The 24,155-nt window shown below is 45.0% G+C and overlaps 1 protein-coding gene across 4 annotated transcripts in view; it reads right to left on the reverse strand.

Annotated features, from left to right (window-relative positions):
• Window positions 1–164: 164 nt before the first annotated feature.
• RUFY1 (RUN and FYVE domain containing 1) overlaps window positions 165–24,155 on the reverse strand; it is a 58,999-nt gene continuing 35,008 nt past the window's right edge. For 2 of the 4 annotated variants that reach the window (XM_068536534.1, XM_068536536.1), the window contains exons 12-18: window positions 16,110–16,207; window positions 10,865–10,984; window positions 10,049–10,178; window positions 8,254–8,348; window positions 5,175–5,223; window positions 3,367–3,444; window positions 1,558–2,262 (exon numbers count right to left, since the gene is read on the reverse strand). In XM_068536534.1, coding sequence (XP_068392635.1) covers window positions 2,116–2,262; window positions 3,367–3,444; window positions 5,175–5,223; window positions 8,254–8,348; window positions 10,049–10,178; window positions 10,865–10,984; window positions 16,110–16,207 — 717 coding nt within the window. In that variant the 3' untranslated portion in view covers window positions 1,558–2,115. The other 2 variants (XM_068536535.1, XM_068536533.1) reach the window with 2 other exon arrangements.

Consider the following 24,155-nt stretch of genomic DNA (forward strand, 5'->3'; position numbering starts at 1 on the left):
AGACAGGCTCGGCAGTTGTGGCCGTTTTGTAGATGTCTTCAGATCTCTCTTCCCTCCAGTGCAACTGAAGGTAAATGTAGCTCTGGGGCCCTGTGGAAGGACTTGTATGTCTGGCCTGGCTGCACAGGATCTGATCTGAATTGCCTTTGACTTACTAAGCACTTGCACAAAGCCAAGGGGGAGGCAGAAGTCTCCTCACTGCATGCTATGCATGTCCATGGAAGTCTTTGAGCATGGCTGAGGAAGTGCCAGAGGCAAGGGGTGGCTGACTAGAGCTGCCCTTCCTAGTCTGGTGGCATCTTTCGAATTTTGCTTATATGGGGTATCTTCTAGAAGGAGCTAGCTCACAGAGGACTTTCACATTGAGGTTTCAACCTTTATTTTTGCCTCATTCCTCAAGATCAAGTCTACTTAAGAGTGACATTCCATTTATTTACAAAGCTTCTGAAGTAGAATACCAAGTTGTACTTTAGGAGAACAAATGATTCGTTTAAATCAGTAATTGAAACCATTATCGTAGGTGAGAACTCAATGACATTTGCTAGGAAAGTAAGTAAGCAGTTCTTAACAAGTGTAGTTCTAGGTTTCCCTTCAGATACTTAACACTAATTTGCGAATTGCCACTCATTCATCATCCCTCTAATAGAAAAAGTTCGCTCTATTGAGGTTAGAATTAAGAATCGGAGCTGTGAATATAGGCTTGTGCTGTTTGAAGCCACACGTGTACATTTTTACTTGCTGTGACTGCTGAAGGTTTCCTCTTGGGTGAGGTGAGTATGGTGAGTATACTCTGAAAAATTGCTTGGAATGATAGTCGTTAATTTACAGACTGTAGATGGCAGCATTGTGGAAGGTATGCATGAAGGGCCCTGCAGTCTGCCTGCCCTGCCACACGCTCTCTGAAGGCTGGGTGCATACCTTCAGTTGGGTTGGGGATACAGAAGTGTTGTACTTGATAATTTTCTGGGGAGGCACTGTTGAACATTGGTGTTCAGCTGCTGCCCCTGAGATCTTACTGAGGTACTCCATGTCTGGGGAATTGGACACAAGGAGGGTTCCTTCCCCTGGTCCTCTAGTTTTTCACAAGGAACATCTTTGTTGAAAAACATGCCTTATTGGAGGAAAAGGGACTAGAATTAGAAACTTGAAAGAACTCTAGAAACATTGTGGTTATTTGGAACCTTGTGAAAATCTGCAGTTTGGAATGAATGCAGCTTTGGAGCTGGGCACACAGTTTTGGAGGCTGGCCATACAGATTCGTGTTTTTCCGTAAGATGTTAGGAAAAACCCGAGTGAACTTTCTGGCCAACCCAAACATATAAGGGAACAACTTTTGGGCTTTGGTGACAGGTACTTTCTCTGTGCTTGTTGGACTTAACAGCCCAACTTGTCCTTGGCTCAACTGGGCAGAGCAGCCTGCACCCCAGAACACAGCAGGCTCAGGTCTTCACCTTGAATGCAGCCGCCCTCACCAAGGGCCTCTAGTCCTGAAATGGGGGTTGCTCTGGGCATCCTGTGAAGCTGACACAGCTCCTTCATTTTCTGCACCAGAATGAAAAATAAACGATTTTATTGCAGGGCTAATGATGGGTATTCACAAGAGTGTGAAACAGCAAATTTCTTGACTATGAAAAATAAATGATTTTATTGCAGGGCTAATGATGGATATTCACAAGGGTGTGAAATAGCAGATTTCTTGACTGTGAAGCAGGGAAGGCATGCTGGGGTGGCGGGGAGGGAAGGGAATTGATTACTCGCTACACTAGTGGGTCTGCTGCAAAATAGGTTAATTCTTTGGAAACTGAAAAATGACAATAGCAAAATCATGAAGTTATATCTGAACCAAAGCCAGTGGTGTCAAGAGAGAAGAATTTCAATCCAGAGGAGCTGAATCCATACAATTTGGAAATGAGAGGAGCGCAGCTTCTGGTCCCGCGTGCTGTGTTCCAGAGTGCCAGCAGCCCAGGCGAGGATCTTGTTCTCTTGGGAAACTAACCTCCCAAGCCCCTGGCCACCTCTAGACCCAAAGAGTTTGGCACTGCTCTGAGGCCGCCCACGCCCATGAAGACAGGCTGGCAACTGGTCCAGAAAGCAGGCCCTGCTGATGCCCCCACCTTAGGAGCCGGTGGAGGAGGAGCAGCGCTGAAGGAGCAGGGTGTGGCAGCTGTCGCACACACGTACTGGCTTGGGGTAGGAGGGCAGGGCCAGCTCATTACTGGAGCACGTGTTGCAGAAGATGTGGCCACAGTTTCGGCAGTGGTGCTAGAGGATGGAAAAGAGCTCACGCTCAGAACACGCTGAGCTGCCTCTGTCTGCACACCTGCTCTAGTTTATCAACCTTTAAAAGTTTAATGCTTTAAAATCCCTCCCTCATGTATCAGTGAGGCATGTACCAATTTGGAAGGGGTTCTTGTAGACCTCTTGTTTCTACATTTATGTTCCTGTAAAATCCCCGGAGTTTTGGAGGGGTGAGTTACGGTTCTTTTTCTTTGTGTTTTATTGGACTTGACAGCTCTTAACTCACTGAGTTGGTAGTCTGTGCTACTTAAAGAGCCCGGGTTCATTCTCTGCAATTACTACATTCCATGGTGGTGACCCAAGGTTTCTTTAGCCAGCCCCTCCTGAGAAGGGCATCTTGCTTTTGTAAACAGGGCTGCCGTGAACCTTGGGCACATGGCAGACACCAAGACAAGGACCTGTGTGTCCCCTGCTCTTCCAGGTTCTATACATCACTTCTGCCAACTGCCCCCGACTCCCACAGTCAGGCTAGACAATGGACCTTGAACTGGGCCATTCAGTGTGGGGAGCCTTAGTAAAGGCTCTGTATTTTGTGTGAGATCTATATCCTGCCCCACTGGTCAATAAAGGCCCTGTCAACCCTGGACCAAAGGCTGGGCCCAAGACCTTCTGTTCCCGGAACCTGAAGGCAGGCTACACAGGCATTCATCCGGGGCAAGTGCCCTGCCCAGATTGCCAGTTACCTTTTGGTGCCACCTGGATGCCTGTCCTGAGACTTATTGCCCATAGGTTCCCCATAGATTCTGTTTTTGCCTTAGATTTTGGTCCTATTGCTCCCAAAGAATTTTCAGTTGATGTACACACTTAAGACCATTTCTGCCAACAAGCAGCCCCAACTCCCAAATCATTGAGAGGACTGTGATGGAGACAAGGCCTGTAACTTACCGGCTGGGGTCCCTGAAAGGGGGCAGGCTGGAAGGTCGTCTGCATGGGCCAGCAGACCAGTGAGCGTGAACACAATGCAGTGGGCCTAGTCCCACAGGCCTTTTCCAGAACCAGAGGAAGGAGAGCCCAGGCAGGGCACGAACTCAGCGCCTGGGCGAGCGAGTGGAGGGCTGCCCCACGTACCTTTCTCCGGGAAATGGAAAACTCCTTTTCACACTGCTTACAGTGCGTGGCTTCATCGTCTTTCAGCCAAGTATGGCCCTGAGGAGGAAAGAACACCACAGAATCCCACTTTATGGCTTGGCTCCCGATGAACCTTTAGCTGTGTTCATCCTTCAACCCAGCATCCACTGTCCCTTCCTAATAGCACCTGGTTTGCTTTTGCGGGACTGCCTCTTCTCCACTAGAAGTGGCCTCACAGGACTGTCCCCCACCCTGACCACAGTTGGAGCTCGTGCTGCAGCCTGCCTGCCCTCTGGCTTCCTGTTCTCTACAGGTTGCCCCCAGTCCTCAAGCCAGATTCTCCAGCCTTCCGTTAACCTGAGGCTCACCCACCCCGTTTCAATAAATGCCCTGTGGCTGAGGTAACCAGAATCAGGATCCGGTTAACTCCAACCCTGGCTGAGACATTATCCAAAGTGCCTCCTGAACTGGCAGGAGGAAGAAGGGCAAACCCTGTCAGCCAGACTAGAAAATCCGTGACAACAGTCCCCACCGTGAGACAGAAGGCAACGTGCTGTGGAGACAGGAAGCCCTTCTCCACAACACGCTGAGCCCCCAGTCCTCAGGGCATCGTGGGAGGCAGATGTCTCCATTCTGCCCAGGAGCCAACTGAGGCTTAGAGAGATGCCTTTTTGGAGGTCTTTCTAAGGGAAAACTAGGATATGCGATTTATTCAGCCTCAGGGACTGAGGTGGTCAGGGGTCAAGGGCCCTGTGTACTTTCATGGCTCCTTGGCTTTTGTTGGCCATCACTTTCCTGATGACACAGAGAGACCTTATGACTGGGAGCTGCAGCACCGCACCCAGGGCTTTCAACCTCGAGTCCACTAGTTCCACGCAGCTCTAGAGTCCCATTTTATGATTTTTATCCTCCCTCTGGCACTGTCAGCTGACATTTTGTGCAAACACTTCTGTGCAGTGCAGGGGACACAAAGATAAACAGCTCACAGCAATGACATCCAAGGAGCTTTCAGTCTACAAGGGAGGATACAGCAAACTGGTGTGAACTACAAGTCCAGGCTGCTGTTAGTTGCTGTGACAATTTGCTGCTTCTGACCTGAGGTGCCCTGGTAGTCAGAGACATTAGGATCTCTGCTCTAGCATACGCTGGAGGGTGCCTTGCGAAGAGGGTGTTTGTGCAGTGCTGCCACAGCAGAGCTGAGGCTGAAGGCTAGGAGCTCCTGCCCCCTCCTCTCCACTCTCTCAGCCCCAGCAGGCCAACTCGGTACTGCACGAGGTCACCTGGACCACATGTTCCTGCTCTCCTTAAGCTGTGTGTGCCACTCTGCCCTCCCCAAAATGGTCCAGAAACTTGGCCCAGGTCAGGGCTTAAGTGGTTCCCAGAAATAGCACAGGGCACTTTAGTGGGCCAGTGTGGCCTCTGGCCCCTCACCTGGAGGGAAAGGTCTTACTCTCACTATTAAAAAAAAAAAAATACCTGGATCTCTTTCTGTCACTTTTCATTTCCTTCATTAGGGCACCTATGATCTAGGCCTAATGTCAAACTACAGCTGACAGCAGAGGAACCAGAACCAGAGGACCTCGGTTCCAGCTTGGGCCCTGCCACTTGCAGCATCGTCATCTCAGCCAAGTTACATGGCTCTGAGCAGCATTTTCTTATCTGTAAATAAGTGACAATAACCACCAATCAACCGCACACTCTCACCTGATTTTTGTGAGAAAACCTAAGAGCACGCTAGGATATTAGCACGAGCTGACTAACAGCTACGAGTAGTGACTCTTATGTTAATAACATTAATAATCCAGTACCTTCAGTGCCTTATTTACTTCTTTGATGTCTTCCATCTTCAGCTTTGACCTTAAAAAAAAAAGAGAGCGAGAGAGAGAGAGATTCATAGCCTCACTAGAGGGGCTTTCAAACTCGAAGTAAACCCACAAAAACTTTTTGGCTTTGTGAAGTCAACAAGACTTGTAAGAGGGGAGTGTGATAACATGAGTTCTTGTAAAATTATTTCTTTCCACCTTTTTATAATCCCAGAGTCATCTCACTGTATTGGCTCATGTCTGGCGCAGTCTGAGGCTGAGCCTGCGGACCGAATCTGGCCTAAGAACAAACTGTTGAATTGGCAAGGATTTAAAAAGACTTTGAAATAGTTGCAAGCATTTAAAAATTGAGAATTATCTCATAAAAGCCCATGTTTCTGGCTTCTCTGGGCAACTATTCCTGAGTGTGACATGTGCTTTAAGTCGGGGTGGGGGAGGGGGGAGCTCCCGTATCAGGCGTGGGCTCCCCCATGGCAGGAACCTGAATCTGTAGGCCTCTCACCAGCCCCTTTCCTGCTGCCTGCTCTGTCTAGAATGGCCAGGCTCAGGGGGCATGATTGTTTGTTCTTGTTCCGTTCTTTTTTAAAATATTTATTTATTTATTTGGTTGCACCGGATCTTAGTTGCAGCACGTGGGCTCCTTAGTTGCAGCTCGCGGGGTCCTTAGTTGTGGCATGCGAACTCTTAGTTGCGGCATGCATACTGGATCTAGTTCCTTGACCAGGGATCGAACCCGGGCTCCGGGCATTGAGAGTCCTAACAACTGCGCCACCAGGGAAGTCCCCTTGTTCCATTCTTGTTAGTGCAAGAATAATTCCTTAGTTCTCCACATAAAAGACAGGACTGAACATTGTCTAAACTGGAAGAATTAAACCAGATAAAACGAAACATATGTATTTGTCAAAGCCTTTTTTTAAAAGCTGAGATTAGCCTAAACTGCCACTGGATTAGCCTAATCTAAGTGCCAGAGAGGCAGGCCTCTGAGACACAGGCTGGACTTCTAGGGAAGGATTAGGAAACCAAACATCAAGGCCTTTAAAAGAAAAAACCCTGTGGCCTTCGGGAATGCTTGGAGGTGCTCCTTCCGTCTCCTGACTGGCTGCAGAAATAGGCCAGTGGGCTGACAGGGCCAGAGGCTGCCTGGGATGGACAAGGTCAAGATGGCAGCCTCAACATATAAGAACTTTCCTGGGAAATACAATTTGAAAAGAATCCAGATGTTCCCGAGATAAACTGGGCAGCTGTGCCTGTAGTTGGTGGAGGCATCTGAGAACAGGCTTCTCTGTCATCTGGTGTTGGCTTGCAAAAAGAAGGGAGGAGGGGAGAAAGCACTAGCCTTGCCGTGGTACGTATCCCTGACACGGCAACACCTACACAACCCGGCTGTGAAGGACATTCTGAAGCTGGGTCAAGCAGCAGCGCTGGGAGGCTGCCAAGTGCAGGGGTGCGTTTTCAAGACCAGAGCCTGTCCGCTTTTCTGAGGCCTGGGGCCTACTAGGAAGGAGTGTGTCTCTGACTCTGTTTGCTGTCTGTCCAACATGAAGAGGACAGGCAGGAGAAAAGGTGGGGCTAGCCACCTGAGAAGGGGGGAGGGCACCCCAAGGACACCTCCCTATCCGTCTGTCTAAACACCACTGCAAATCCAAGAAGCCAGCACCACGCCAGCCTCCACATCTGGTTCTCATTAGTCTCAGGGACGCCCTCAGAGCTGGCCTGTGCTCTGAGTGTGGGGTTGACTCCTGGCCTTGCCCGCTCTCCAGGAGCTCTCCCCACGGTGGGGGCAGCAGCACAGGGCACTCGGCCTGAGAGGTGGCAGGCAGCCCTCAGAGCACAAGGGACCAGCAGCCCTGAGCTGATCTAGAAAGATATGGTGAGTGGGAGAGGATGGCGAATGGGCAGCATCTTCACGTCAAACTACTGAAAAGACCACATTCCCACCAGAGTCATAACATTTTCCTTTCTTGTTTTTCTTCATACTTTTGTGGGCCAGCCCAGAGCACTGCTTGAAACCTTCCAATTTTCCAGACAGAAGAATCCTAAGGTTGTGCACATGTGTGGACTACTTTAGTGTGTTTCTGGTTTATCCTCACGTTAGTTCCCATCTCTGGACCTTTTCTGGTCACAGTGTCTTCTGCACTGGGCCTGAGCCCGGGGTTGTGCTGCTCACTGTGCCTGCACCAGGACTCAGGTGGGAGCAGTGAGTCAACCTGGGGTCTCTGTGTGAGTGATGGGGAAAGAGGAACTTTCGCTTCTCTGACGGACAGCCCTGCTGGGTGCCACACTGCCCCCGTGGGGGCCAGACCCACCTGTGAGGTAAGTGACAGACAGAGCTGGAGGTAGAGACTGATTCCTGATGATTTTTTTTTGGTTAAGCAAGCCAGTGTGAGTTGGATATCTGTCACTGGCAACCAAGAGTCCTGACTCGAAGAGAAAAAGCTACACACTGGGTTTAAAAATGCAATCATCACACAAACGGGCAAGTTCCACAATCTGCAGTGTGACCTATCAGACTGTCCAGAGCAACCTGGCAGGACTGGCACACCAGGAAGGACGGCTGTCAAGTCGAAGGGGAGACAGAACCAGCAGGGTCTACACTCCTTCAGCATCACCCATTGGAGACAGACAGACTCTGCTAGATGTGAGTATCCAGTCTCAAGAGAGGTTCAGCGGTCACCATACTTGCACTGTGACAGGCTTACATTCTCAAGCCATAGTCCTCCCTCTGGAGCCAAACACACAACCCTCTCATCACCCGTCTTGTTCCCTTGGGACACAGATACTAAGTTTGTGAACATGAGGGTTCCAGTCACTAGCAAAGGATATTCTTGATGAATTAATTAACCCAAACCGGTGCTGCGTCCCTGGGGCCTGACTTCCTGGGTTTGGTGGTGGGGGTCACCCTTGAATAGCTGGCAGGCCTCCCCGACTGGCCTTCCCTCCTCTAACAAGAGGACACAGGTTTGGGGCTTGAGTGATGCAGTGGGCAGGCTGGTGTGACTCTCCAGGGGGAGGGAGGCCTTGTGGCCCTAATGGAGGCGGCAGACAAAGGGAGTGGGGTTCTTACTGGCTGAGGTGCAGACCCATTTCCTGGAGGGCTTGTTCCTGCTCGTCACAAACCTTCTGTAACTCTGTCTTCTCATCCTGGAGCTCCCGCAGCTCCTAAAATGAACAAACCAGGTGCTTGACACAGACTTGAAAGTCGTTTTTTTTTTTTTTTTTAAGGTTTAGTAATAATAGTGACAAGCAGGTTGCAATGTTTTTCGTTTTTTTTTTTTCTGTTGTGTTTTTTTTTTTTTTTTGGCCACGCCACAAGGCATGCAGGATCTTCGTTCCCTGATCAGGGATCGAACCTGTGCCCCCTGCAGTGGAAGCGCCAAGTCTTAATCACTGGACCGCCAGGGAAGTCCCTGGAATGTTTTTCAAGAGCAAGAAACAGTTTTGTTGTATTAACCTTCTTCAAGACAGGGTTATTTCATGGGTTCCCTCATGTTTCACCAGAATGGGCAACTGGAAGGTGAGCGCTTCAGGAGTGGCTCTGCAGTGCACACAGTGACATGGGGCGAGAAACGTTCAAAACAGACCCTCACAGTGCAAAAAAGGCTTTGTCTATCTGAGTTTCTATGAAAAGACAGATTTGCATCAGGGCAAGCTAGTTTAGGAATAAACTGTTTTTTGGAAAGGGCTGGTCAAAATTTCCTGAGAATGAATGAGCAAGGCTGATGAAGGCCAAGATCTGGGATCTCTTTCATGGCCCCGAGAGTGGCAAGCCCTTCTGGGGGCCCCGAGCCATGGAGTGAAACTCGCTGGGGATGATGCTGATGACTGTTTGTAATCTGGGGCCAGCACGCCTTGAGGACACAGGCTGGCAAGGGCAGAGACGAAGACCCAGAAAAGTAACTTGGGTTTTCAGGGCTGACCCCAGGGCAGCAGCAGGGCTTAGGCCTGAGTGGTGGCCGTTCCCCCTTAGCCGCTCCTGGGCCCTGTGCTCCAGAGCCTATTAACACAGGCTCACAAGGGCATGCTGAGGCTTCCCAGTGATGTTAGACACATTATTTTGTTTCTTTTGCAGGGGTGTGTGTAATTCAAATCTTAGATCAAAGTATTCTGAAGCAAAGGGGGCATGTTCCATCATGCAGCAGAGCTTTCTAGAAGTCCTCTCCTCCCACCTCTGAGCCGGAGTGGCTCTTGAGGAAGCTCTCCCCTCCCTAGCAATCCCCACACTGGGCCTAGCAGGCTCTCCCATGAGGGGCTCTAGGTACTTTCCAATGGAAATCAAAGGGCCTTTCTCTCAGATTGCAGCGGTACCCATTACCGTGCTCAACAAGACAAAATCTAGGTCTGGGAACTGCCCCCGCTGCAGGGATCCTCCTCCAGGGAAGGTGTGGTGCAGGAAGGCCGCCTGAGGCCTCCGTTCAAGCCCTCCTTCCTCTGCTATCACACCTCAGCCACACAGCCCTTCTTTCTGCTCCTTTGCTGCGACAGACCCTCACACTTCCTGGTGGCTCTGCATGGCTGGCCCTTGTTCAGCATTCAATTGTCTGCTTAACTGTCACTCTCTTCCCAGGCCACCCGCCACGCCAGTGTGGGGACATTTTCCCGTTTTACTCTCTTCACTGTCCTCATTACCGAGTCTCTCTGGTTTGCTCACTGGATTATGATGCGTCTTTGCCTTTTCCTCCTAGAGCAGATGTGGGAACAGTGTCCCAGGCCCGGAGCCGGCTGGCGCACAGCGGGGGCTGGCCCTGCAGCTGCGGATTCACGAGTCGTGCGTGTGGCTCACTTGCCCAATGGGAGGCTCCTGAGCAGGAGTTTCTGGAGATGCCAGAGGCTCTTTTTCTCCCCAAGACAGTCTGCCTTACCTTTTTTAATCCTTCTACTTGCTGTAGCTCTGCTCGGAGTAGAGAGGAAGTGTCTTTCTCATGCTGTAATTCTCGCTGAAGAGCCTGTCTTTGCTCTTTTTCTGATTTCAGCTCTTTCTCTAGACTTGAGCTGTTTTCGCAAAATGAACCTGAGTTAGTCTCAATGAGAGGTTTTCATGGAGGTCCACAATCCACAACCCAGGTCACCACTCAAGAAATGGGGGGTTCACAGGAATCTGAATTGCCACGTGAGCATCTAGACCTTTCAACGAAGCATGGAAATAAGGCTCCCTCTCCCGCAGGGCCATCTGCACCTCCATAGGAAAGACCAGGAACATGTTATGGAAAGCAGGCACAGGCACACACTTGACAGTCAGGCGAATGGAGAGGGAGGAAAAGAGCTCTAACACTTGGGGTCACACACACAGAACCCTCTACTGAGATGGAGACCTGAGGAAAAGAGACATTTATTCTGCAACATTTATCCTGCTTTTTCCAACCCAGAGCCAGCTGACAATGGAGGATATTGGGGGGTTGGGGGCAAAGAGAAAGCTACAGAGGGGTAGGAAGTGAACCGCAGCTAAATCCTGATGCCCTTCTCACCAGCTGAGTAGCCCTGGGGACTATACTGAATCCCCTGCAATCGTTTTTCTCATTCGTGAAACAGGGCATAGACATCTCTTCTCTCATCTGAATCCTAGCCTTGCAGGGGCCACCTCTGAAGTGGACACTGGGACACTGTCTGCCCCAGTTGGGAGATGGCCTTCCCAGTCCTTCCCGCACCGCTCGGCCACCTGCCGCCGCCAGGGCTCCTACCACTGCTCGTGCAGCTGGGAGAGCTGCTGCTGCAAAGCGCTGCTCCTCCCGCCGAGCTCCTGCTGCAGCTTGTGGCTCCGCTCCTCGGCCCCCTGCCTCGCCCTCTCTGAGTGCTGTAACCTAGACCAAATGAACCAAATCTTTGTAAGGAAAGGATCAATCCTCACATTTACCATACAATTTTTGCCTATTCTTGCCGGCTTTCTTTTACATTTAAAAATTAATATGTGGTGAAATTGACTCCTTTTTGTGAATAGCTCCTGGAGTTTTAGCACAGGCATAAATTCATGTAACCATTACCACAATCCATTCTACCAGGTGATACAGAAGAGTTCCATCACCCCACAGAACACCTTGGCACTGCTCCTCTGAGTCACACCTTCTCTCCATCCCTAATGTCATATACATGAAATTATACTTCATATAACCTTTTGAGACTGGCTTCTTTCAGCATATCTTTGCGATCAATCAAGTTTTTGTGTGTATCAGTGGTCATTCCTTTTTATGGCTGAGTAGAATTTCATTGCATAGATGTACCAGTTTATCCATTCATTTGATGAAAGATATCTGAGCTGCTTTTAGTTTTTGGCAATTATGAACAGAGCTGCTATAAGCATTTGTGTACAGGTTTTTGTGTGAACTTGAGTTTTTATTTCTTTTGGGCAAACAGCCAGGAGTGGGATTATTGGGTCATATGGTAAGAGTATGTTTGGCTTTTTAAGAAACTGTTCTCCAAAGTGGTTGTACCATTCTGCATTCCCACTGGTAATGTATGAGTGTTCCAGTTGCTTTGTAGCCTCTCCAGCACCTGGTACTGTCATTAAAAAAATATGTAGCTGTTTTCGGGCTTCCCTGGTGGCGCAGTGGTTGAGAATCTGCCTGCCAATGCAGGGGACACGGGTTCGAGCCCTGGTCTGGGAAGATTCCACATGCCGTGGAGCAACTAGGCCCGTGAGCCACAATTACTGAGCCTGCGCATCTGGAGCCTGTGCTCCGCAACAAAAGAGGCCGCGATAATGAGAGGCCTGCGCACCGCGATTAAGAGTGGCCCCCACTTGCCGCAACTAGAGAAAGCCCTAGCACAGAAACGAAGACCCAACACAGCCATTAAAAAAAAAAAAAAAAAAAAAGCTGTTCTAATAGGTGTGCAGTGGCATCTCATTGTGATTTTAACATGCACTTCCCTAATGGCTAATGATGCTGAACATCTTTTTTTTTTTTTTAACTCAAGTATTGTTGATTTACAATATTGTGTTAGTTTCAGGTGTATAGTAATTTGGTTATACAATACATATATATGTATACATCTATATTCTTTTTTTTCCAATTCTTTTCCATTATAGGTTATTACAAGATATTGAGTATAGTTCCCTGTGCTACACAGTAAATCTCTGTTGTTTATCTAGTTTATATATAGTGGTGTATCTCTGTTAATTCCGTACTCCCAATTTATCCCTCCTCCCCTTCCCCTTTGGTAACCATAAGTTTATTTTCTAAATCTGTGAGTCTGTTTCTGTGCTGTAAATAAGTTCATTTGTATCATTTTTAGATTCCACATGTAAGTGACATCATGTATTTGTCTTTCTTTGCCTGACTCACGCACACTTAGTATGATAATCTCTAGGTTCATCCATGTTGCTGCAAATGGCATTATTTCATTCTTTTTTATTGCTGAGTAATATTCCAGTGTGTGTGTGTGTGTGTGTGTGTGTGTGTGTGTGTGTGTGTGTGTGTGTATATATATATATATATATCTCACATCTTCTTTATCCATTCGTCTACTGATGGACATTTAGGTTGCTTCCATGTCTCGGCTATTGTAAATAGTAGTATTGCTATCAACATTGGGGTGCACATATCTTTTGAAATTAGAGCTGTCATCTTTTCTGGATATATGCCCAGAAGTGGGACTGCTGGATCATATGGCAACTCTATTTTTAGTTTTTTAAGGAACCACCATATTGTTTTCCATAGTGGCTGCACCAATTTATATTCCCACCAACAGTGTACAAGGGTTCTCTTTTCTTCACACCCGCTCCTGCGTTTATTTGTAGACTTTGATGATGGCCGTTCTGACCAGTGTGAGGTAATACTTCATTGTAGTTTCGATTTGCATTTCTCTAATAATTAGCCATGTTGAGCATCTTTTCATGTGCCTATTGGCCAACTGTATGTCTTCTTTGGAGACATGCTTACTCAGGTCTTCTGCCCATTTTTTTTTTTGGTATTGTACTGTATTGTATTTATTTATTTATGGCTGTGTTGGGTCTTTGTGGCTGCGCACGGGCTTTCTCTAGTTGCGGTGAGCGGGGGCTACTCTTTGTTGTGGTGTGCGGGCTTCTCATCGTGGTAGCTTCTCTTGTTGCGGAGCTCGGCTCTAGGTGCGTGGGCTTCAGTAATTGTGGCACACGGGCTCAGCAGTTGTGGCTCCCAGGCTCTAGAGCGCAGGCTCAGCAGTTGTGGTGCACGGGCTTAGCTGCTCTGCAGCATGTGGGATCTTCCCGGACCAGGGATCGAACCTGTGTCCCTTGTATTGTCAGGCAGATTCTTAACCACTGGGCCACCAGGGAAGTCCCTTCTGCCAATTTTTTGATTGTGTTGCTTCTCTGTTATTGAGTCATTTGAGGTGTTTGTATGTTTTGGAAATTAAGCCCTTGTCAGTTGCATCATTTTGCAAATATTTTCTCCCAGTCTGTAGGTTGTCTTTTCATTTTGTTTATGGTTTCCTTTGGTGTGCAAAAGTTTGTAAGTTTGATTAGGTCCCATTTGTTTACTTTTGCTTTTATTTCTTTTGCCTTAGGAGACTGACCTAAGAAACCATTGCTACAATTTATGTCAGAGAATGTTTTGCCTATGTTCTCTTCTAAGAGTTTTATGGCGTCATGTCTTATATTTAAGTCTTTAAGCCATTTCGAGTTTATTTCTGTGTATGATGTGAGGGAGTGTTCTAACTTCAATGATTTACATGAGGCTGTCCAGCTTTCCCAACACCACTTGCTGAAGAGACTGTGTTTTCTCCATTGTATATCCTTGCCTCCTCTGTCAAAGATTAATTGATGTAGGTGTGTGGATTTATTTCTGGGCTCTCTATTCCAATGATCCATATGTCTGTTTTTGTGCCAATACCATGCTGTTTTGACTACTATAGCTTTGTAGTATCGTTTGAAGTCTGGAAGGGTTATGCCTCCAGCTTTGTTCTTTTTCCTCAGGATTGCTTTGGCAATTCAGGGTCTTTTGTGGTTCCACATAAATTTTAGGATTATACATTGTAGTTTTGTGAAAAATGTCATGGGTAATTTGATAGTGATCACATTAAATCTGTAGATTGCTTTGGGTAGTACGGTCATTTTAACTATATTAATTCTTCCAGTCCAAGAGCATGGGATATCTTTACATTTCTTTGAATCATCTTCGATTTTCGATTTCTTTTATCAATGTTTTGCAGTTCTCTGCGTATAAGTCTTTCACCTCCTTGGTTAGGTTTATTCCTAGGTATTTTGTTTTTTTTTTTTGATGCAATTTTCAACAGCATTTTTTTTTTTTTTTTACTTTCTCTTTCTGACATTTCATTGTTAGGGTAAAGAAATACAACATATTTCTGTATATTAATCTTGTATCCTGCTACCTTGACAATCTTTTCATGTGCTTATTTGCCATCCATATGTCCTGTTTGGTGAAGGGTCTGTTTAAGTCTTTTGTCCATTTAAAAAATGTATTTATTTATTATTTAAGGCTGCACTGAATCTTAGTTGTGGCATGCGGGATCTTTTAGCTGTGGCATGCGGGCTCATAGTTGTGGCATGCAGGCTTCTTAGTTGCGGCATGCATGTGGGATCTAGTTGACCAATCGACCCCTGGATCCCCAGTCCGATCCCTGGATTGAAACCAGGCCCCCTGCTTTGGGAGCGTGGAGTCTTACCCACTGGACCACCAGGGAAGTCCTTTGTCCATTTTAGATTGGATTGTTCATTGAGTTCTGAGAGTTCTTTATATATTCTGGATATAAGTCCTTTGTCAGATATGTGATTTGCAAATTTTCTCCAAATCTATAACTTGTCTTTTTATTCTCTCAAGTGTGTCTTCCACAGAACAAAGTTTTAAATTTTGATAAAGTCCAATTTATCAAGTCTTCTCTTATGGATCGTGCTTTTATGTCATGTCTAAGAGCTCTCTGTCTAACCCAAGGCCACAAAGATGTTCTCCTATTTTTTCTTCTAAAAGTTTATAGTTTTAAGTTTTACATGTAGATTTATGATCCATTTTGAGTTAACTTTTGTATAAAGGTGTGAGGTCTAAATTGAGGTTCATTTTTTGGTGTATGGATATCCAATTGTTCCAATATCATTCATTGAAAAGATTATCCTTTCTCCATTGAACTACCTTTGCACTTTTGTAAAAAAATCAGCCACCTGTATTTGTGCGAGTCTATTTTTTGACCCTATTCTGATCCCCTACTGACCTGACATTTACGTATTTATTTTTAAAATTTTTATTTTTTGGTGCGGCATGCGGGATCTTACTTCTTCAACCAGGGATTGAACCCGTACCCACTGCAGTGGAAGCACAGAGTCTTAACCACTGGACCACCAGGGAAGTCTCTGACCTGATATTTGTTTATTTATTTAAATGTATTTATTTATTTAAATGTATTTATTTATTTTTAAAAATTTATTTATTTATTTATTCTTTTGGCTGCGTTTGGTCTTCGTTGCTGTGCACAGGCTTTCTCTAGTTGTGGCGAGCAGGGGCTACTCTCTGTTGCGGTGTGCAGGCTTCTCATTGTTGTGGCTACTCTTGTTGCGGAGCACAGGCTCTAGGGGCGCAGGCTCAGTAGTTGTGGCTCGCGGGCTCTAGAGTGCAGGCTCAGTAGTTGTGGCGCATGGGCTTAGTTGCTCCACGGCATGTGGGATCTTCCTGGGCCAGGGCTTGAACCTGTGTCCCCTGCATTGGCAGGTGGATTCTTAACCCCTGCACCACCAGGGAAGTCCTGACCTGATATTTAAATTTGAGCTCACTGGATAGTTCTGACCCCCTGAGAGGACAATGTGATGTAGCCCTAAGGTTGATTAAATGAATACATGCTTAGGCAAGGCTGGAGAATCCAGTCCCCTTGCTGGGCAAGACTACAGACCTGAAGGACAGTCATCCTAACTTGTCTGTACTTTTGAGAGACTCTGAGTAAGTCCCCAGGCCCAGATAATGCACAGCACCTTCTAGGGAATATCTGCCAGGGGGAAGTGTTTACCTTTCTTCCATTTGTTTCATGCTGGACATAACTTGGTTGGTTTTTTCTTCAAAAGATGTGATGGCTTCATTCTTCTGTTGTAAACTGCTCTCCGCATTCTATAAAAGCAAGGAAAGAGGGTCATATTCTGCTTCTCCCTCACCCCCCTGCCTGCTCTGGATTACAAGTGGGTTCAACTATTCTTGTACTGTTTTTATAACACGTTCAAGAGCGTTTCATTAATTGCTGCTCTTCCCCAGAGCCCTGGAAGACAAACTGAGCCAAGGCTCCCACGTCATCAACATAAAGAAAGGCAGACGGGGAATTTCCTGGAGTTCCAGTGGTTAGGACTTGGTGTTTTCACTGCTGTGGTGCAGGTTCAACCCCTGGTTGGGGAATTAAGATTCTGCAAGCCACCCGGCCAAAAAAAGAAAAAAAGAAAAAAAAAAGGCAGAGAGGGAGATACTGAAGCCCTCTGTTTGAACAGTCCATGCCCCTTTTTTGAAAAGGAACTTCAGAGTCAGATCTGACTCAATGTTACTGAGTCTTCTCATGTGTCAGGCACATCCATGAGTTCACCTGACTCTTGCAGAGTTCTCATGGTGGGCGTTGTTAGCCTCCACTTCTCTGAGCAAGAGAGGGAGGCTCAGAAATAGAAAGCACCTGGGAAAAGGTTAGAGCACAAATATGGTGCAGCTGGGTTCTTACTCACAACCATGTGACTTTCTGAGTCCAGGCTTTTAACCATGGCAGATGCTGAGTGACTAGGAGGCAGCAAAAGAGCAACATGTTTCTGTGTGCCTACAAGAGACACTCTTAAAATACAAGGATACAGAAAGGCTGAAGACAGAAAGAAGTCCTGATAAATTCTTAAGAATATATAGACTGTAGTGTCTGGCTTTAAAGTAATAAAACTAGACATAAGCAACAAAAGAATAGCTAAACACCTCATATCTGGAAATGGAATAGCATATTACTAAAAACTATTGAGGTGAAAAAAAAAAAAAAACCAGAAGAGAGATTATGAAATACTTAGAGCTGAAAGACAATGAAAACGCTCTGCAATATTTTACTCTATTGAAGATGCACCCTAATTTTATATACCACTATGAAGGAAAAAACTGCTACTTGAAACATGTCATGCCATTGACTATAAGATGCATCTTGATTTCAGAGATGACAAATGTGAAAAACATGCTTTTTAGGTGAAATACTTCTGTCGAAATTTGAGGGCCATAGCTAAAGCAGTAATTGCAGGTAATTTTAAATTTTAAATAAAATGTTTAATGAAATTAAGAAAGATAAAACAGATGAGCTAAGCATGCATTTCAGAAGTTGAAAATGAGCCACAGAGCAAACCCAAAGAAATAAGAAAGAAAATAATAAAAGTGAGAGTAGAAATCAATGAAAAAGAAATAATAACAATACACAATAAAGAATATTAGAAAAAAAGCTGGTTCTCTGAAAAGATTATGAGAACAGACACACCTCTGGCAAGACCAGATAAGGAAGACAGAAAATGCAAAAAGAAAATGCTGAATGAAAGAGATTTAAAAATTCTGCAAAAGAATGTTATAAACAACTATGAACTAAAACATTTGAAAACCTAAACAAATAAGATATATTTTGGAAAAAAATATAAAAATATACTAAAATTGGTCTGAGAAGAAATGGAAAATATGAATAAGCCAGTAAACATTCAATAAATAGAAATGGTAGTCATAGTCTCCCTGCCCAAAAGGCCCAGCCCAGATGAATCCTACAACCTGGGTGGGTTCTCAAAACTTTTGGAGAATAGACACTTTCTATCCTATAAGCGTTATTTCAGAGAAAGAGAACAGGAAATCTTATTTTATAGTACCAGTCCAACCATGATTCTGAAGCCAAATAAGGCTAGTAAAAGGAAAGAAAGAGGTCTGTCTCATATATAAACACACAGATTATATATAACATATTAGCTAACTGAGTTAAGAGTATATTTAAATATATCACAATCAAGCAGGAATCCAGGAACGTAAATGTATAAATTGCCACATAAATCAGGGAGAAAAAGAACAGGACTATCACAACAGATAAAATGCAAAAAAGCCCAAAACATTTAATAAGATTCAATATTTATTTATGAGACAACATCTGAGCAAACAAGAAATAGAAAAGAACTTCCTTAACTAAGTAAAGATTATACATCAGCCATCTAGTAAGCATTATTCTTGATGGAGAAGTTTTTACATGCATTACTTTTAAGATCAGGACCACAAGTCTGCTTACTATTCCTACTACTGTTTAATGTAGTCATGGAGGTCCTGGCCAATGCTAAAAGAAACAAAAAAGAATGAGGAGTACAAAACCTGAGAGTGAAGAAATTAAACTGTCTTTATTTGCCTATGATATGATCAATCAATTACATCTAAAACCAACAGTATTAATAGACAAACTATTAGAACTAGGTGGTGAGCAAGGCTGTCAAACACAAGATCAACCTATAAAGCACAAAAGCACTTCTCTACATCAGCAAGACCTCACTAGGGGATGCAGCCAAAATAAGGCACCCATCACACTAGCGACAAGAACTAGACAGAATTGAGGAGTTCACCTAGAGAAAATGCAACTCTTATGGAATAAAAAGGACAAAAAAAGAGTAATCTATAAATTCAATGCAATTCCCATTTAAGAAATTCAGCTAGATTTTTTAAAAAGGAAATTTATACCTTATTCTAAAATTTTTGTCAAGAATCAGACTGTACTACAAAGCTACAGTAACCAAAACAGCATGATACTGGCACAAAAACAGCACATAGATCAATGGAACAGGATAGAAAGCCCAGAAATAAACCCATGCACTTATGGTCAATTAATCTACAGCAAAGGAGGCAAGAATATACAATGGAGAAAAGACAGTCTCTTCAGTAAGTGGTGCTGGGAAAAGTGCACAGCTACATGTAAAAGAATGAAATTAGAACATTTTCTAACACCATATACAAAAATAAACTTGAAATGGATTAAAGACCTAAATGTAATACTGGATACTATAAGACTCCTAGAGGAAAACATAGGCAGAGTACTCTTTGACATAAATCAGAGCAATATTTTTTTTGATCTGTCTCCTAGAGTAATGGAAACAAAAGCAAAAATAAACAAATGGGACCTAATTAAACTTATAAGCTTTTGCATAGCAAAGGAAACCATAAACAAAATGAAAAGACAACCTATGGAATGGGAGAAAACATTTGCAAATGATGTGACTGACAAGGGATTAATTTTGAAAATATACAAACAGCTTATACAGCTCAATATCAAAAAACCCAAACAACCCAATCAAAAAATGGGCAGAAGACCTAAATAGACATTTCTCCAAAGAAAACATACAGATGGCCAATAGGCACATGAAAAGATGCTCAACTTGGCTAATTATTAGAGAAATGCAAATAAAAACTACAATGAAGTATCACCTCACACCAGTCAGAATGGTGATCATCAAAAAGTCTGCAAATAATAAATCCTACACTGTTGGTGGGAATGTAAATTGGTGCAGCCACCGTGGAAGACAGTATGGAGGCTCCTTAAAAAACTAAAAATGGAGTTACCATATGATCCAGCAGTCCCACTCCTGGGCATATATCTGGAAAAGACGAAAGCTCTAATTCAAAAAGATACATGCACCTCAATGTTCACAGCAATACTATTTACAATAACCGAGACATGGAAGCAACCTAAATGTCCATCAACAGATGAATGGATAGGGGCTTCCCTGGTGGCACAGTGGTTAAGAATCCGCCTGTCAATGCAGGGGACATGGGTTTGAGCCCTGGTCTGGGAAGATCCCACATGCCGCGGAGCAACTAAGTCCATTCACCACAACTACTGAGCCTGCACTCTAGAGCTCGTGTGCCACAACTACTGACGCCCGCGTGCCTACAGCGCGTGCTCCGCAACAAGAGAAGCCACTGCAATGGGAAGCCTGTGCACTGCAACGAAGAGTAGCCCCCACTCGCTGCAACCAGAGAAAGCCCATGCGTGGCAACAAAGACCCAATGCGGCCAAAAATAAAAATAAAAAAAAACAGATGAATGGATAAAGAAGATATGGTATATATATACATTGGAATATTATTCAGCCATAAGAAAGAAGGAAATAATGCCATTTGCAGCAATATGGATGGACCTAGAGATCATCATACTAAAGTGAAGTCAGACAGACAAAGACAAATATCATATATCACACATAGAATCTAAAAAAATGATACAAATGAACTTATTTACAACACAGAAACAGACTCACAGACTTAGAAAAGAAACTTATGGTTACCAAAGGGGAAAGGGGTGAGGAGGGATAAATTAGAAATTTGGGATTAACAGATACACACCACTATATATAAAATAGATAAATAAGGACCTACTGTATAGCACAGGGAACTATATTCAGTATTTTGTAATAACCTATAATAGAAAAGAATCTGAAAAAGAATCACCTTGCTGTACACCTGAAACTAACACAACACTGTAAATTAATTATACTTCAATTAAAAAAAAAAAGAAAAAAAAGGATAAATGTTTACAAATAGATAAGTCAAACAAAAAAAGAAGAGGGAAAAAAGGGGGAAAAGTGGGCAGTCTTGACCTATGTTATGGGTCGAGTGTGTCCCTCCCAAATCCATTATGTTGAAGTCCTAACCCCCAGTACCACCCAGGATCTTATCTGGAAAAAGGGTCACTCACCGCAGACATAATTAGTTAAGATGAGGTCACACTGGAGTACGGTGGGCTCCTAATCCAATATGACTGGTGTCCTTATACAAAGGGGAAATGTGGGCACAGGCATGCACACACAGGGAGAAAGCTGTGTGAAGATGAGGGCAGAGATGGAGGTGATAACTTCTCCAAGTGAAGGAACCCCAAATATTGCCAGCAACCACCAGAAGCTAGGAGAGACGGATGGGACTGACTTCCTCACAGCCCTCAGAGGAAACCTTTCCTGCCAACACCTTACTCTGAAACTTCTGGCCTCCAGTACTGTGAGACGGCAAATTTTTGTAAAGCCACTCAGTTTGTGGTACTTTGTTGCAGTAGCCCTAGCAAACTAACAGAACCAACCAGACAGTAAAACATACTACAAAGCTATGGCAATTAAAACAGACAAATAAACCATCAAGCAGAATAGAGACCTAAGAGATAGTTACATTTACATAGGAACTTGATATATGATAAAGGTGGCACAACATACCAACGAGAAAAGTATGATTAGCTTTTAAGCAGCTTACTATATGGAGAAAAAGAAAACTGGATCCCTAGGTAAGGCCATATACAAAGGTTAACTCTAGATACATTAAAAACCTAAATGTGAAAGGTTTAGACAACTAGTGTGGAATATCTTTGACATCTAGGCATGAGAAAGAATTCTAAAACAAAACCCCCAAACTGCAAACCATATGTGAAAAATCAACACATTAGACTACATCAAAAATAGGGACTTAAGGACAGTAGATGACAGACTAGGAGAAGATATTTACAATCTGTAAACGAGTAAAGGACTAATATTTAGACCATACATGGAATTACTACTAATCAACAAGGAAAACATAGGAAACCCAAAAGAAAAAAGGACAAAAAATATGAATAGGCAAGCCACAAAGAAGAAACATAAATGGCTAACCAACATGAAGGGATGCTCAAGCTCACTAGACTGAGAAATGAACATTAAATCAACTGTACCCTCGCAATACAGGCACCACAGGACACAGCTGGAGGGAGCGTGTGTTGGTGCAGCCCTTCTGGAAAGCAGTGTGGCTGGGCTTATGCAAACCGAGGACACAAAGGAAGAAAGGAAGTGTCTGGCTGGGAGGACACTACAATTATGTCTGCCAGAGAGATTTCAGAGGGAGATGGGTACACTAGCTGCCAAGGTGTTGCTTGTGCTAGCGCAGTGGAGGAAAACTGTTTGTCCGTCACCGGGGGAATGGGCAAGAAAACACAGTGGGTACAAACGCTGGGAAGCTAAACTGCACTAAGAAGCCAACAGCAGATATACATGCGGATGAATGTAGCACTGAGGGAGAAAAAGTAAGGAATAGAATGAGATCCACAGCACAATACCACTTAGGTAAATTAAAATTCATGTCCTCAAAATGATACAACATGTTTTAGAATGACAAATATAAGTAAAAAGATAAACACTATAGAATGTTGGCCTAGAGGAAAGAGGATGGGAGTAGGGGTGGGGGATAAAAGGAAATAAGAAAACAGGAGGGGTGTCTTATTATAGTGCCCCAAACAGAGGGATATGACTGACTCAACCTTCTGCATCTGAAGCTCAGAGGGAGAAAAGGGTATGAAGCCAGAATTCCAGCAGCACCAGAGACGGACTTGGGGGTGCTGCTTCCCCAGGTAACCCAACGTATGCTGTGCTGACTCAGCAGCCAGGGGTTTGGCACCGTCAAAGCAGATGTTGTGACCCTCGTTAGTTATGGCAAACATTTAGTCAGACTGTCGCTTGCCCAAACTTGGAAGATGGAATCCACGCAACTGTGCCAGGGCCCCAGAATGCTAGGATGTGCAGTGGGGCTTGCCATGTGAACAGGTGCTATAAGCAAGGGGTTTGCAGGGAGAGATGGACAGGGATACAGAGGCCAAAGGTAGGGGCCTCACAGGTTAGAAAAGTCAACTGCTTCTGGACTCAGAAGGAAGAGAGAGGACTGAAGAGTGAGCCATATGGCCCTGTGACATCCTGCAGCGAAGATCAGAGTAGGCTGCTTTCCTCATGCCTCAAGCTGTTGTTCCAGATGACTGGCCACTAACATGAGAAAGACTGACAGAGCAAAGAAACGGAGCAGGTATGGGAACTGTGTTTACTCATAACTACGGTCACTGACACATGGATCAAGTGGATGCAAGCAGACCAGAGGCTGTGACAGAGGGAACTGGACTGTCCAAGAAACCACCAGTCTGGTCTGAAAAATATCTGACTGTTGGATCCCTTATACAACCTCCAGGCCAGTAGACTGACACTGGCAAGAAGCTGGCCGTCAAAGCTGCGTAGCCCACTCCACGAGAACCCACTTCCCATGAGCCATTGAAGATGGTGGCCTCAGGGGCCACGGAGGTCAGCGGACATGCTCTCTAGAAGGCAGAAGCGGTAGCCAGACATGCTAAGAAATGGAGTCCTCGGTACCCCGGGCAGCCTTCACGGTTCCTGCCCAGAGGATACAATGACCACCAAGGGCCAGGGACTGCTGGGTGTGTCCCTTGTTTCCTCTTTCCCAATAGGCATTTCATCATGGTTATCCTGTTTCTGCTCTACCAGTTCATCCTGGGCAGGACAGGCTAACGTGACTGACAGATAGTCTTCTAGTTGGAACACAGGCCCTGTGGGCTTGAGGGAGGCTGCTGCCCATCGCCCAGGGTTGTGGACTCTGAGGAAGCAGGGCTTGCCGGTAGCTCAGTGGGGTCGACTGGTAGTGACAACTACATCTACCCACACCTACTTTCCCCTTCACCTGGCCTGCAGCCCAGAAACAACAGCCCCAGGCTCCCCTTGCAGCCAAGCCTGGCCATGCTGACTAGCCCTTTCCTATGTGATCGGAAGAAATGGCGGGTGCAGCTGCTGTCTCACTGTTTGAGAACAAATCCCCGGCTCTGGACTTTTGCTCTTCTCCCCACTTCTGCTGGCAAGAATGGTGAGAACTCAAGTGGCCTTGAGAGCTGGAGCTGCCATTAGTCTGAATCCCTGAATGACTGCGGGGAGAAAAACCGCTGGTCTGAAATGCTTTAAGCTATTATAGTAGTTTAGTTTCCCCTAACGTGTATTAGCAGTATGTCTATATGCCAACCAAAACCAGAAGAAAACATGAAAAAATTAAAACAGATAATTTGTTGGGAGGGTAAAACTATTTTCTTCCTTTTCTCTTTTTGCTTCAATTTTCATTGTTGCAATTACAAAAACATTAATTTTGTAATAATTTAAAAAAAGATGGACAAAATAGCACAGTTTATTTGTACCGTCTGCTCTCACATTATCTTTGACATAGATGTTACTACTAGTAAGACTGAAACCACTCTATGCAAAAGGAAGTGG

Source organism: Eschrichtius robustus, chromosome 2 (genome assembly GCF_028021215.1).
Source record: "Eschrichtius robustus isolate mEscRob2 chromosome 2, mEscRob2.pri, whole genome shotgun sequence".
In the NCBI taxonomy this organism is placed as follows: domain Eukaryota; kingdom Metazoa; phylum Chordata; class Mammalia; order Artiodactyla; family Eschrichtiidae; genus Eschrichtius; species Eschrichtius robustus.